The sequence below is a fragment of the Amphiprion ocellaris genome, chromosome 18 (assembly GCF_022539595.1).
Source record: "Amphiprion ocellaris isolate individual 3 ecotype Okinawa chromosome 18, ASM2253959v1, whole genome shotgun sequence".
Classification (NCBI taxonomy): domain Eukaryota; kingdom Metazoa; phylum Chordata; class Actinopteri; family Pomacentridae; genus Amphiprion; species Amphiprion ocellaris.
In genome coordinates this window covers 10,169,736-10,184,616 of record NC_072783.1, presented here as the reverse complement: position 1 = coordinate 10,184,616, position 14,881 = coordinate 10,169,736, and the positions used below count along the sequence as shown (strand labels likewise).

Below are 14,881 nucleotides of genomic sequence, written 5' to 3'. Positions count from 1 at the left end.
AGCCCGTCGCCTTGCAGCTAGAAGAACCCCGGTTCGTGTCCTGGTCCGGGGTCTTTCTGGAGTTTTCATGTTCTCTCTGTGAATGCGTGGGTTTTCTCTGGGTATTCCGTCTTTCACAGTCCAAAAACATGCTGACGTTAACTGGTGACTCTAAACTATCTAGGTAACCCTAATGAGGATTAAAGCGATGGATGGATGGATGGATGGATGGATGGATGGAATTGAAATAGTTTTAGAAGTAATAAAAAATGACTCTTTCATTAAAACTTGTTCTCTCTTGGCTCCTACAGAACAGCAGTAACTCTCCAGGCCCGACGAAGGGTCCGACCGTCGCAGCCCGGCTCAAACACCTCCAACAAGGCAGCCTGGAGAGGCCCAAGACCCGCAAGCAGAAAGAGGATTTCCCCAAAGTCCAGGGTCAGCAGCAGGTATTCCACTTCTAAAAACCTCTGACGCTCCGTCTGCCTCTTCCTCTTCTTCTTCCTCTCTGCCGTCACTTCAAAGGAAACTTTCCCCTCTGCGACTCCTGCGAGACGAGAAAAAAAAAAATCTGCATTAGGCCGAACCAGCAGACGATTCGAGATCACACGCTAACCAGAGGGGGAGCTATCTTCAGATTTTTACCACTTCTTGATGTGTGTTTTGACATTTGAGTTACTGGATCTAACCTAGCTTGCTTAGAGATCAAGTTCTTTGTCGTACGAGTCTGTCGATGTTTTGATTTCCTGAGGAAGGGTCTTGGTGGTGCTTGTGACTGATCAGACTAGCTTTATCATAATAGTCACATCTGTTCATCCTTTTTGCCTCCCATTATGTGGAATAATCTCCAGTAATGCCACGGAGCGATTTCACATCTCAAGGTCGAAGTGAGGATATTTTCACCCTGATCCAGCCACGTTTTCTCCCCCTCATCTCCCCGTCTTCTCATCCGTTAATTACCTCATGCTGCTCTTTTTCTATCACCCATCTTTGAAACCTGGAGGTTAGCATGCAGCAGCAGTCGGAAGGTGTTTCAGACGTCGGCGTTCTTGGTAATAAACAGCCTGAAACGTTCACATTCCAGCCAAGAGGCCAGTCCATTAAGCTGCGTTGCTTTCCTTTTAACAGCTGTAAGGTTACGACTTGTTATGTAAGACGACAAGACGGAGGAAGAAGGTGGAAGGTTACAGAAGGATGGTTTTGCAGATTTTAGTTTAATGTCTGCTGGGAGCAAATTTAAAGGAGAGCAGTGGAGAAAAACAGAAAACAGGATGCATATCAAAGCAAAGAAAGGCAGTGAGGATTAAAATCTTCTCAGTGCGTATCTGAGAAATGAAGTCGAGTGGATTTATAGCAATGAAATATTCAGTTTCAAGGTTATTTCAGGTTTTAAAAATGTAAATGATTTCCCTTAAAAATCCCAAAATTCAGGAATATTGCCCAGCGTTAAAACATTTGGATGCAAGTTGGTCTTTTGCATCTAAAATTTCAAAAGCAGATCTCAGGTTGTTTAGCTTGTAGCGATTAAATTTAGATGCCAAAACTTACAGTAAAAAATTCAAAATTGAGCTTCCATCATATCAGGTTAGTGTCTCTCGATCATGTTGCCCAGAAAACTAAATATATTCTGTGAATTCAAACCAGTGAAGTATTTTTCGAACTATCGCTGAACCTATTAGCCTTATTTTTAGTTAATAACTCAAATATTTTACTAGTCATTTTCATCTGTTAATTGTTTGATCTAGAAATACATAAAATCACGTCACTATTTCCAATTGGCACCTTCCGGTGTCCTGTTTCGTCCAACCAAAACCCCAAAATCCTAAATTACTCACTTTATATTTATGTATAACAGAGAAAAACAGCAACGTTTGTGGCAATTATTTCTTGAAAATTCTATTTCTCACATTTCTTTCCTCCCACAAATGCCCTGGTAATCCCCTTCCTGCACACACAGACAGAACCACTGGAACTGAAACTTCAAATAAACTTCCGGACTCAGCTGTTGGTTTGAATGAGGAAGCAACAAACACTTCCACTTGATTTTCTCACAGTCGGCGGTGCCCTGATGGTCTACAAAACTGTGACATGTAACCATGACTTGAAAGAGAAAGTGATGCATGGGAACTTTTGAGATTCAGCACAAAACGATACAAAACAAACTCACAATAATTCTTTGCAAACCAGAGTATTTTGTGAGTATTTGGTACAGACTACTGCACTTTAATTAAACTCTTGCATTGTGAAGGAAATAGCTGCATAAAGGGCTTTGCACAGTTCAAAAACCAGTCATGTTGGCCAGTAAATTACAAAAGTTTCAGTATTTTTATTCAGAAAGGCGACGTTAAGATGCTTCCAAGCTATTCTGACTTATTATTTGTAGACTAAGAGTATAAATCTTCAATTTCTGCCACAGATTTCATGCCATATTTTCCTCTTACACCATCCTCATGTCTGCATTTTCAAGATTCCTTTTACTACAATAAAAAAACAACCTCCAAGCTGCAGACTGCACATTGAATATAAAAGGTTTTGCTGATGATGCTCTCGTTTCCCCAACATTATTTTACAGGAGTTCTGTTGCAATGTGATTAGTTAACCCTCTTAACCCTGAATAGTGTGTGAGCATTTTTTGTGCATTTTTTCTCGCTGTGGACTCATTTTTCACTGCAAAATAAAGTCTCACACCTCTGCGGAAACAAAGCAACCATGAAGATGTAGAGAAAACTCAAAAACATGGATTCTGTACAGGGTGACGCAGTAAGAAAGACATAAATCAAAAAAAAAGAAAAAATGGAAGATGACTTTCTTTTGTTATTTGACAAAGTTGGAAAAAATTAGAAATAAGATGTCCAACAGCTCTCCAAATGTCCACAGGGGTTACCAATACTGAGAAAAATGGTGACTCTGTATACTACAGCTATTTTACTGCTTACATTTGATATCTGCTTTGTGTAAACACTGCCTATAGTTCAGCGAAAAACTGTTGGTCTCAGCTAAGTCACTCCTGGTTTTTTGGTTGTACTAAGAAGCACAAAATACTTTCTTTTTTGGAGAATCTGTTTAGTGCAAGTGGATCATTTTTGGTGAATTGATATGAATTTGATGAAAGATATGTAGAATAAAATGATTTTCGTGATGATAAAATATCACAATTTTAGGTTTAGATTTGGATCATTTTCCTGGCAGAATGCTAAATCACAGATGAGTACTTCATGGTCTGTCAGAAAGCTGAAAATGTGAATTTTTTTCAGCTTTCACAGTCTGTTGATCTGATAAATGGTGCAGTTTTGGCGATTTTTAAGTTAAAATGTCTTTCATATCTGCTGAAACACGTTGGGGTTCAGAGGGTTAAACGACAAAGACTTCCAACCCAAAATTATGCACCAAATGATCCTCCAGGAGTGTTATAAGAATCAAAACTGAGTATTTAAACCACCGCTTTGCTGCTAAACACACTGTGAGGTTCAGGTGAGATGAAGGAGGCCGGTCAGTGTGAGCAGCAGGTTAAACTCTCAGCTGGTGAATACTAAAGCCGGCGGCTAGATGTGAAGCTCTACTCGTCTTATCTGCTGCTGCAGACGCTCCCGGCTGCCTCGGACCTCGGCCACCGTCCTCTTTTTAACAAAAAACGGCTTTCAGAAAATAAAAGGGAGACACATCCAGCTCAGCCAGGCGGCCTCATCTGCACCCCCAGTCCTTAGCTCCATTTTTAGCCACATTTGGAGCCATTTCAGGGCCATGGTTTGATTAATTAATTTAACACTGAGAGCAGCCCGTCCACGTGAGCCCAGATGTGGTTTGATATGTAAATGTTGTGAGTCGTGTATCAGAAAGGACGGCATCTTTTGCAATACCTCACATTAGCAGCAACAGCGGTTAGCACATGGCTAACATGTCTGACCTCCACTTGACACGCGACGCCATCTGGGCAACTTCCTCCACAAACACTCAGCAATGATTAATATTCAGACTGTGTCCTCAACTGGTCTGAATATTAACTGAGTTTATTCATTTCTATTTTTTCTTTTTAAAAATTCATGATTTGATCCAGACGCAACCAGAAAGCAAATATTGTTCTGTCTTTAACACGGATATGATTTGAGATAATGTCATCAAACACGGTGTTATTATTCTCTTCCATTATCCTGTTAAACTGTCGTCACAGGCTGGATTTATCTGTAGAATTGTAACTTTAACATACAGATGAGTAATTATATAGATTTAAAGCATCTCTGTGCTGCACAAATGAAGCCCCACGTGTCCAATAAATCTGACACAGTTAAACAGTTGAATACAAAAAAGTTTTAGAAAAATTATACACATTGATCAGAAGCTAGAGTTAGCTGCCATCTCAGTCATTGTAATTGCATTTTTATTATTATTATTATTATTATTATTATTATTATTTAGTATTTTTTCACTCATGACCTGTTGTGGATAAAAGATGTTGTGCAGTAAAATCCACTTCAAAGGCAAAACACATTAAATACATATTCATCTAACAACCTTAAACTACTTTGACTGTATAATTAGAATTCTTCTGGCATTACAATATGTACTTCATTTGAAAACAGTGTTTCAGACTCACAGTAAATTATAAAATGGAGCTAAAAACTAAAATCTGTATTACTGTGTAGCTGCTGCATTCTAGCTTTGTAATCTGGTATCTCTGCGGCTAACTAAAGCTAAAGCTAAATGTGAATGTATAGATTTTGAACTAGTTTTCAGTCCTAACTGAAAATGACCCAATTTAATGAACTCTTTTAAAATTTTTGCTTTTTATTCCACATAAAGTAACTGGGTGAGGCATTAATTTAGCTAATATTGAAAGCAGTCATGCCAAACCAACACCTGCTAAAGCTAACCTGAAGCTAGCTAGATTAGCAGTAGAGCTGCAAGGATTAATCGACAAGTTGTCAACAATCAATTAATTGCTTCGAGTAATGTTTTAAGAAAAAAGTCAAAGATTTCTGATTTGCTGCTTCTTAAATTGGCTTTGTAATCTGGTATCTCTGCAGCTAATTTAGCTATAGCTATATGTGAACATATAGATTATTGACCAATTTTCAGTTGTAAGTGAAAAATTAACTTTTTTTTAAATTTTATGTATTTTTTTCCACATAAAGTAACTGAGCGAGATGTTAATTTAGCGCATATTGAATGCAGTCATGCAAAACCACAGCTAAACACCTGCTAAAGCTAACCTTAAGCTAGCTAGCCTAGCAGTAGTGCTGCAAGGATTAATTGACTGAAATAATTGCCCATTATTCTGACCATCAAGTAATCGGTTCAAGTAACGTTTTAAGAAAATTCTCTGATTGCAGCATCTTAATTTTGAATATTTTTTCTTTTTTTGTGGACAAAAGACATTTTTGGATGTAATCTTCAGTTTTGGGAGACAGTAATCCACATTTTCATGATTTTGTGACATTTTATAGCCCAAAATACTAAGCAATTAATTAAGAAAATCATCAACAAATTAATCAACAATAGAAATAAGCATTATTGCAGGTCTACTTCTTAGTACCTGCCATTGATAGCTTTTGGTGTCATAAATTGTTGATTTTTCTTTTTCTATTCAGTTGTATATAAATGCTAGAAATAGTACTCAGACTGACAGAACCTACTTCCTCTGAACTGTAGTCATAAAATAATCAAAATAACGTTCATTTTATTTAACAATCTAGTTAAAAATGGACCAGAACGATCAAAGAACAGCATTTTTCATTGAATTCAGTGAAGGTTATCTGAAGCAGAGTGCAATATTTAATGTTTATAGATATTATGAAGGCTGTTTCACAATGATTTGTGTAAAAGAGGTAAAAATAATCATTCTAAAGGAAGTAAAATTATAGCTTTGCAACCTTTATTTAATGCACTGTTCTTGTATTTATAGTGTTTTGCTTTGAAGGCTGGTGTAAAGTTTGTCTTGACAGACAACAAAATCTACAGGATATGTGATCAAAACTCTCAAATTTCATCTCAAAATGACAAGAGTTATCATTTTCTTGTCCTGTGCAGGCTTTTTTTTGTCATTAACAGTGGTGTAGTTGCACTTTGTGTCTTGTTTATTTTATGGGTTTTTGACTGAGAAGCTGCTGCTGTGCTGCATAAAAAAGGCGGAGCGCTTTAAAATCCCTGTTCTTGGCTGGGTGGTGCAGCCGTCTCTGCTCGTCCTTTTGTTCCTCAGATGTAGCATCGTCCCCCCCGAGGCTCCAGCAGCACCTCGTCACCTCAAACTGTTTCCTTTTCATGGTTCAACTTCAGCTGTTGTCAAGCTCCGATTCTTCCCCCTCGTTCCCACACAGCGACAGACGACGTGCAGGAGTCGAGTGTTTATTGTTCGGGCAGCATTTTTTCTCCAGGCGTTACAGTCGTGTTCAGTCTGCAGAGAATCCACATTCTGGTCCAAGTAGTCAGATTCTGTTTTGATCTTTAGAGACATTATGGCACTGTGGATTCATACTCTAAAGGATAATTGTGATTTATCACGACTTGGGTTTCATTTTGTAGTAGAAACAGGAGTTACTGAGAATCTGACGGGTCAAGAAACACAATTAAGTTGTAAACAAACCTCCACGGTAGCTGATTTTATTTGTTAAAGAAAACCAACATGAAGGTTTAAATATTAGTTTCTGCTTCAACTTCTTGTTGTAATTGTGTTCGTGGAGTTTTTCTGTACGATGAGGAATCATTACCTGCATTTCAGGTCGGCCCACTTTGGCCTTTACTTCCAAACAAAACAGATTTTAGAGGAAACTTTACCTTTTTGTTTGATCTCTGTTTAAATTCAGCTTTAAATATTTGCAGGCAGCTGAAGGTAAAAACTAATTAGTCTACAGATCGTTTACATGTGGCAAAAGTTGCTCATTAAACAACACTATGAAATAAAATATACAAATGCAAACCCATAAACTAGAAATATATGAAATTTTAAGTTTTTAGGTGTTAATGTTTTGTATTTAAAGAATTTACCAACCTTTTAAAGACATTTATACCCTCTTTATCAAGTATGGTTAACAGATTAATACCCTAAATAGACATAAATGAAATGTTTAATATGAATTGTCACTCTTGAGAAGATAATCTGAATAGATTTTATTCTGTTCAATATTTTTTGCCGAGCAAGAGTCACTTCAATTAGTTAAGGGGCTCCAGATGAATTAAAATAATGAAGATATGGCAATAATAGTGTTTCCATAGGACATTTCCATGCATATTTTGGATTAGTGCATCAGAAAAGGTCAACAGAAACTGCAGAATTAGAAAAATTGGTGGTGGAGACCAAAAACAGAGCTACAAAAGTTAATAAAATTCATTATGTGGCTCCAAATGAATGAATATTGAGAAGATAAGTCAATAACTGTGTTTCCGGAATGTCTTTTATACGCTTTTAAAAGTATTGCATTTGATAAAGTTAGTAAAATCAGCACAATTAGAGAAACAAAACACTGGTGGAGACCTAAAACAGAGCTACAACAGTGACCTATATTCCTCATGTGGCTCCAAATGAATGCTAACTGTGAATTGTGTTTCCATGACGCATTTTTATGCACATTTTGAATATCACACTAGAAAAAAGTTGATGGAAACAACACAAAATTCAAAAATACTTCCTCAATTTTGTGAAAATGTCTTTTGAGAGAAAATATAAATTACAAAATTCTTGACATTTTGCATTTCAGATTAACATGCAAAGGTTTTGTATAGATACATGATCCACAAAATTAAAAGTAGAGTTGAAAGATACTTTAATTACAACATTAACATGATAACCTTATCATTTCAGTTAAATTCATTTGTTTGCTTTTAGTTGTTGATGACTTTGAGAGCTGTATTTCTATCAGTAAAGTTTATTTTTGAAGCGAGTTGTCCGTCTGCAGGAAGACTGAGATGTTGGCAGATCTCCAAAGTTATTTAAAAATAAACAAAATGCACAAAATGAAACCCAAGTAATGATAAACTCTTTCAGCCTGAGTTTACCTGACGTCCTTGACAGATTTGTCTTCCTGCTGTAAACCGTCATTAATCTTCCTGATGTGTCTTTGAGGATGAACAAACCTTCTGTGAGGTCCGTGGAGGTGTGATGGAGGAAGATGTTCACTGGTTCATCAGCAGCTTCACTAGTTTTTACACTCGGTTTATTTATTTGGCTCACAGAGGAGTTTCCTGCTGCTGCTGTAATTTACAGAAACATCAGATGTTTTTTCAGCAACAGCCGGAAGATTCGACCAAAACAGAGCTGTGGTCAGAGAGAAACTCTTGAGATAGATAGATATGATATAGGAGAGATTCCTGTTTTCTTCTATTTCACTCCTCATTTCCTTTATCCAGCTCTCATTTCCTTTCCTTATCTCTACTTTTTGTCCTGTCCTTCCTCCATCTTCTTTCTCCCATTTCCTGTTTTTTTTCCTCCTTATTTATTCTCCTCTTCCTTTTGTCTATCTTCTGTCCTTTCCTTATCTTGTCTCGTTCTATCTCTTCTACTTTCCTAATCTCATCTCCTTTTCTTAACTCCTTTCCTTTTCTTATCACTTCCCCTTTTCATATCTCCTCTCTTTTTATCTCCTTTCCTTCTTTTGTCTCCTTTTCTTATCTCATCTTTCTCAGCTCCTCTATTTTCCTCATCTCATTCCCTTTCCTTATCTCCTCTCCCCCTTCCTTATCTCTTATTTCCTTATCTTCTCTGCTTTTATCTCTTCTACTTTCCTAATCTCATCTCCTTTTTTTAACTCCTTTCCTTTTCTTATCTCTTCCCCTTTTCATATCTCCTCTCTTCCTTCTGTTGTCTCCTTTTCTTATCTCCTTTCATTTTACTGCCTCTTCACCTTTTTTGTTATCTCCTTTCCTTGTCTCATCCCCTTTGCTTATTCCCTCTCTTTGTCTCTTTTACTTTCCTTATCTCATCTCCCTTTTTGTCTTCATCCTCGTTTCATTCCTTTTCCTTTACATATCTCCTCTTGTTTCTTTGTCTCATCTCTCCTTTCCTTATCTCCTCTCTCCTTTTCATCTCCTTTCCTTATTTTCTCTCCTTGTTTTTTCTTCTTATCCTCCTTTCATTCCATTTTCTCTTTTTATATCTCATTTTTAATCTCTCCTTTCCTTGTCTCCTTTTCTTATCTCATTTGATATTCCTGTCTCTTCTCCTTTTTTTACATTATCTCCTTGGCTTATCTCATCTCATTTCCTCATTTTCTATTTCCTTCTCTCCTCTCTCCTTTTCTTATCTAATCTCTTTCTTATCTGTTTTTCTTATCTCCTTTTTTCCCTCTCTAATCTGATTTCCTTATCTTCAATCTTTGTTTTTTCTCCTTATCTCTCTTTCACACCCTTTTCCCTTTCCTTATCTCCTCTCCTTCCCTTGTCTCCTTATTACTGTTTATTTTTTCTTCTTTCCTTATCTCCTTTTTATCCTCCGTTATTCCTTTCCATCTCTTTAATCTTTTCTTCCTCCCTGTCTTGATGTCCTCTCATTTCATCTTTTTTATCTCCTTCCTTGTTTCCTCTTCTTATTTTACCTCTTCTTGCTTCCTTGTTTTCCTCACCTCTTCCTTCTTTCCTTGTCTCCTCTCCTTGTTTCCTTCGTTCTCAACATTTCTTTCCTCGCTCTGCATCACACAGCAGCAGCAGAAAAAGAAGCAGAAGAATAAAATCTGAATGGGTTCAGGTTTTGTGTCTTTCAGCTCTGACAGCAGCTCTGTGTTCATAGTTTCTGGCTGTTTGCAGCGCAACACATCTTCCTCATCTTCCTCATCATTTTGCAGCGAGCACGAGGGCCGTCGTCATGCCGATGCACCGTTGTCCAATCAGATGGAGTCTTGGTAGCGCGTGGTGGCGTCTCATAAATCACAAATGAAACATTTAATAACAAAACAAACTTGAAATACATTTGTCTGTTTGTAAATTTTCATTTTTGTCTTTTTGTTCCTTTTCCCCTCCCTCTCACTGCTTCTCGTTCCCATTCAAATTTTTCCTTTTGTTTGCTCTCGAATCTCCTCCCTCCCTGCTTTGCTTTTACTCGGGGCAGAGCTGAGCTTTTTGTCGCCACCGTCGTCACAGCTGAAGTGGCGCTCGCTGATCTGGCCAATCATCATCAGTTTCGCTGACGTTTTCCTTCACTGCTTCTTTTGGTCCGTGAGCCGACTTCTTTTTCTTTCTCCTCTACTTCTTGCTTTGCCCCTTTTTCATCCTCTATCTGCTTCTCAGGTCTCTCAGGTCTCGGCCGGACTAATGAGGAGTGAGTACTCGCTTCATTCTGGTTGTTTTGGACTCCTGATTCCTAGATGTGAGATTTTGTCATTTGAACAATTTGCGTGACTTCACGAGCTGAAGGTCACCAAATTACTCAAACGGGAGTGTGTAAAAATGATGAAATTTCTTCTTTAATCACACTGTGACTATGTGTTGTACGTTTGGAGGAACCTGCATCATGAAGCAGTGTCGGGAATCCTCCTCTAACTTGTTTGCTGCAAATCCATCTTCCACCGTAACCAAACACAACATCTGTGTCCCAATTCCACACTAAATTAAGAGCACTCAAAATAGTCTGTATGCATATTAAAAAAGGCGAATATACAAACAATAAAGCAACAAAAAAAGCTGCCAGAATACTAAATAATGTCTACGCATGCTGCTGTATTACAGGGCTTTCCTTATTATTTATATTATTCACAGATACATTGTACACTGATTCACATTCTGAGCACATAAATCAACATGAACTACTTACAGCAGCTGCAGCCAATCGTGCTTTTAATAGATAATATTGTCCCTTTAATGTGAAATATAAATGGCTGGTAAATATAAAGTTAACTCCACACATTTTATTATGACATGTGAGAGATGGATAAAAGAAAAAGTAAGCAGCAATGTTGGAGATGACCTTTAGGAACATAAATATGGGAGTTTTTGTTCATGTTTTGATTAATATTGGTGTTTGTTTATTTACAATATCTGAAAAATAGTCATCTTGCAGCAACAGTCGCCATTTTTAGTCACTAATTAATCAAGTTACTTTGATCTCATCCACTGCAATTCACCACTCTGAGGCTTCCCTGTTGTTATTTTGCCTTCTGCGAATCCTCATAAACTTTTGTTTATAAATGTACTCTATAGATAAAGTTATTATTATTACATATAGGATCCCCCATTCTTTGTTTAAATCTGCTGTCACACTGGTGTTGTAAACAGACATTTTTATCAGCATTTAAAGTTGTAAACATGAGTAATGACAGTTGGTTAACTGTACTTAACAACGTTAGCATTTATTTAGCATTTATTTAGTGCCATATTACTGGTGATGCAACAAATGTAGCTCCAATATTTGCCATAGGTTTAGCTCTGTTTTAGTTTTAACAAACTTGGAAGAAAAATGTTTTTTGGCGCTAAACTTTTCAGTAGCTACGTGTTAAATTTGGTGCTCAGCTGTTAGCACTGGCTAGTTAGCTATTAAGCTAGTTAGGCAGAAGACACTTCAAAGCTTTGCAGAGTTTCAGGCTTACATTCTTTTAACTCAGTGTTAGCACAATTAGTAATGCTAGCTTCCATTGTTATGATTATCATTCACAGTTAAGCCCTAAATCATTCATAATCGTGTGAATTTTGGATGCAAATTTAAAATAATTTCCTTAATAATTGGCATTCTAATCAATAATTTATGTTTTGCGCTGTTTTAGTCAACAAATAAGTGATCTGGGTAACTAGGATTAGTCCTCATCGATGCAGACTGTTGTTAAACACATTATCTCTGGCTGGAGGTCATTAATCAGCACAGACATCTCTGTTATGGTTCCCATTGCACTTTATGGTAACGTTATTGTACCTGAAATGTGTATTATTTATGATAATGATATCAGATTGGAACTTAATATCAAGCGATACTAAAGAAAAGCACTCAGACAGCACAGTACTCCGCCAAGGCTGCTCAGTCATTGTATCATTTCCGACAGATGAAATCTTTAATAAAAAATTACCTTGCACTGAGCACAGGTGTGTGTTATGCATGTGTACGTTATGTACGGATACCGAATTGCATGACCTAAATATGTAGTACAGTACATATAAATCTAATTAGTAATATTAGCTTAATCAGTTGTTCCTTGTATCATTTCATAAGGATAAGTCCCGATAAGTCCACAGCAGTGGATCTGTAGTAGGATCACAATCATGTGATCATCAGCAGGCAGCTGATGTAATATTCACTTGTTGTCATAGTTACAGTGACACCGTGCTGCTACCTGGTAATGATACAGAAATCGTTAACAAATCCATGGATCCAGACTACAAAAGGTCCTCAGTTCATGATGTCCTCGACCTACAGCATTTTGTGGTTACGTTGCCATCTTCAGTCTTGTTCCATCATTCCGGTGTATGCCACGTTAAAACAAATTTCGCGCAGGAACTAGTTGTCAAGTAGAGCAGACGAATACATCGTCACGCAGCGCTATACGAGGAAGATGACTTTGTTTACATTCGCCGGTTGTATGTCACAGCATGTGAGTTCTGATTTATGGCAAAAATCGAGTTACATCGCACCGTAGGAATGGAATTCTGACGTAAGTCAAGGACCCCCCAAAATAAGCCACATCACAAATCTAATCACTTGTGTCATTTCTGACCCTGAAAATTTCATCCAAATCCGTTAGTCCATTTTTGAGTAATGTTGCTAACAGACAGACAGACTGACCCACACAGTTCCCACTAAAATTCTGACCCGTATCACAATACCTGTCAAAAATAATAGTAGTATCTCTGCATGTTGTATCATTCTCTTTCAGCCTCATACCTTGTCAAATTAATCTCAACAAGAATGAAATAGAAGAAATTTGAGATTATTGAAAGTCAGTAAAATCTATCAAAATTAATTAATTTCAATCTCAAAATGCTCCAAGAGGCTTCATTTGTGTATTAAATCATATTTTAGTTTCAGTCTTTGTCTCCCAACTTCCAATTTTCACTTACAAAATTTTGGATTTTGATTTGATTAGCATTAAACTGTGTGGAAATCTCTTGGATATATTCTCGGAACTCACGGCTACACAAAATAATTTTACCTGTTAAGTTTCAGTAAATTAGCTGGAATATACAAGACCTGTAAAATTAGGATTCTAATATTTAAAAATCCAGCAAAAACAAAAAAATATGTTAATTTATTCCTTATTACCAGCAAAGTATTTGCTAACTGTGACAGTATTTAGAACATACAGTTAGCATAATGTGTGAAATTGGGACACAGCTGATGTTTTACTCACATTTTGTTCACAACAATCTGTGTTTTTTTTTTTTTTTTTTTTAGAGTTGAACCCTTTCAAAATGAATTTTTATTGAAAGGTACCTTGAATGTGGCGAGTTCGTTCGGATTAAAACCCAGAAATCTAGAAATATAGTAAGTTGTGATGAAGGATGATGGTTTCTGTCGTGTGAAATTAATCTAAAATGACGAGATAAATAATCCTGCACACTGTGCTGCTGTCGGAAATCTGACTCTGAGTGTGTATTTATACCACTGACAGAAATGAAATCAGTATTTACATTTATGGAATGTATTAGTAATCTCAGAGATAGCATTAAACGCTAACACGGAAATAGAAAAAAAACGCAGTTAAAGTATAACCTGAACCACTTCACAGATAAATTGTATGTATATTATATGACCATTTAGTTTTTTGTTTTGAAGAGGTCGCTTTATTAACATGTAAAAAAGAAAAGTGTCATCTATGTTTTATATAATCAAGCTTTTTTTGTATTTTTATACTTGAAGAAGAGGATTCATAAGCATGTAACACATTTATTCTGTAAATTATTATTTTTCTGCGTTGGAGATTCTTTTATTTTTTCTGCTGAACCATGAAACAAACCATGATCACACTTTGTTGTAGAGACCAGGAGGTGCTCCGGAGGGTTGTGATGGACAGAAATAGTGCCACCGCATTTATAAAAAGCACATAAAAACGATCACCTCACTGATAGGAAGCCCCATTTTGTAGCTGTTATCCTCTATTATAACCAATAGTGTGCGTACACTACACAGATTATACAGTTTATTGATGGTTTCTTGATGAATGTGTGATTGTCCAAACCATTTGTGGATGTTAAATCATGTATATAAACCCAAATAATATATTATGAAATTGATTTTATGTGAAATTTTTATAGAAGTTAAAAAAAACAAAAAACTACTACTCCAAAATGGCATGCATACTGTATACATTCCTGGAAAATCTGCACGCTGGGTCAACAGAGGTCTCATTTTCTTGTCAATAATTCTGTGTATACTTGTGAGTGTATGATAGAGTAAACAAAAATTGTACAGTAATCTAGATTTTTGTATTATGTTCAAAATGGGTAGCCCCTTTTACTGTCAGAATAAAGAAAAAAACGACTACTATAACCGTCGAGAAAGATATCTGAATGATATTGTATATCAACTAAACGCTGTTTCCTCCAGTCTGAGAGTGATGCTTGCTGTGTGGGGTAAGTGTTTGTGAATTGTGAAGAAGAATGACAAAACTACTACGAAGTCAGTATAACTAAAGACCAACTAAACCGTGCAAAACACAACGCAACTTCGTGTATGGAACGTACAAGTTGCCACTTCGTGTGAGAAAAATCAAATGAAAAGGTTGCTGCTTTTGTACATTCCTGTTGTGTTTTTGTGACAATAAAGGTGACCCTCTTATACATGACGGCTGTTGGTGCATCATTTGTTGATTGTTCGAGATGGACGATGCGACACATGACAAAGACAAGAAGCCAAGATATCGCAACAGCCCCCTGGTGGCTGGTGGAAGTATTGATCGGATTTCTGTTGTATTGAGTTTGTTGTATCATGTTGATGTTTGTTCAAGTGTTTCTGATTAGTTTGGTATTAGTCATGTTTTAATTATGTTATATTTGGAAG

General features: G+C 36.7%; 1 protein-coding gene across 9 annotated transcripts in view; it reads left to right on the top strand.

Moving 5' to 3' along the window:
- The window catches only part of LOC111582683 (SRC kinase signaling inhibitor 1-like), a 221,001-nt gene extending 206,335 nt beyond the window's left edge, over positions 1-14,666 (top strand). For 8 of the 9 annotated variants that reach the window (XM_055004312.1, XM_055004310.1, XM_055004314.1 and 5 more), the window contains one exon: positions 291-14,666. In XM_055004312.1, coding sequence (XP_054860287.1) covers positions 291-443 — 153 coding nt within the window. In that variant the 3' untranslated portion in view covers positions 444-14,666. The remainder of the gene's footprint in view (positions 1-290) is intronic. The other variant, XM_055004311.1, reaches the window with a different exon arrangement.
- Positions 14,667-14,881: the final 215 nt, after the last annotated feature.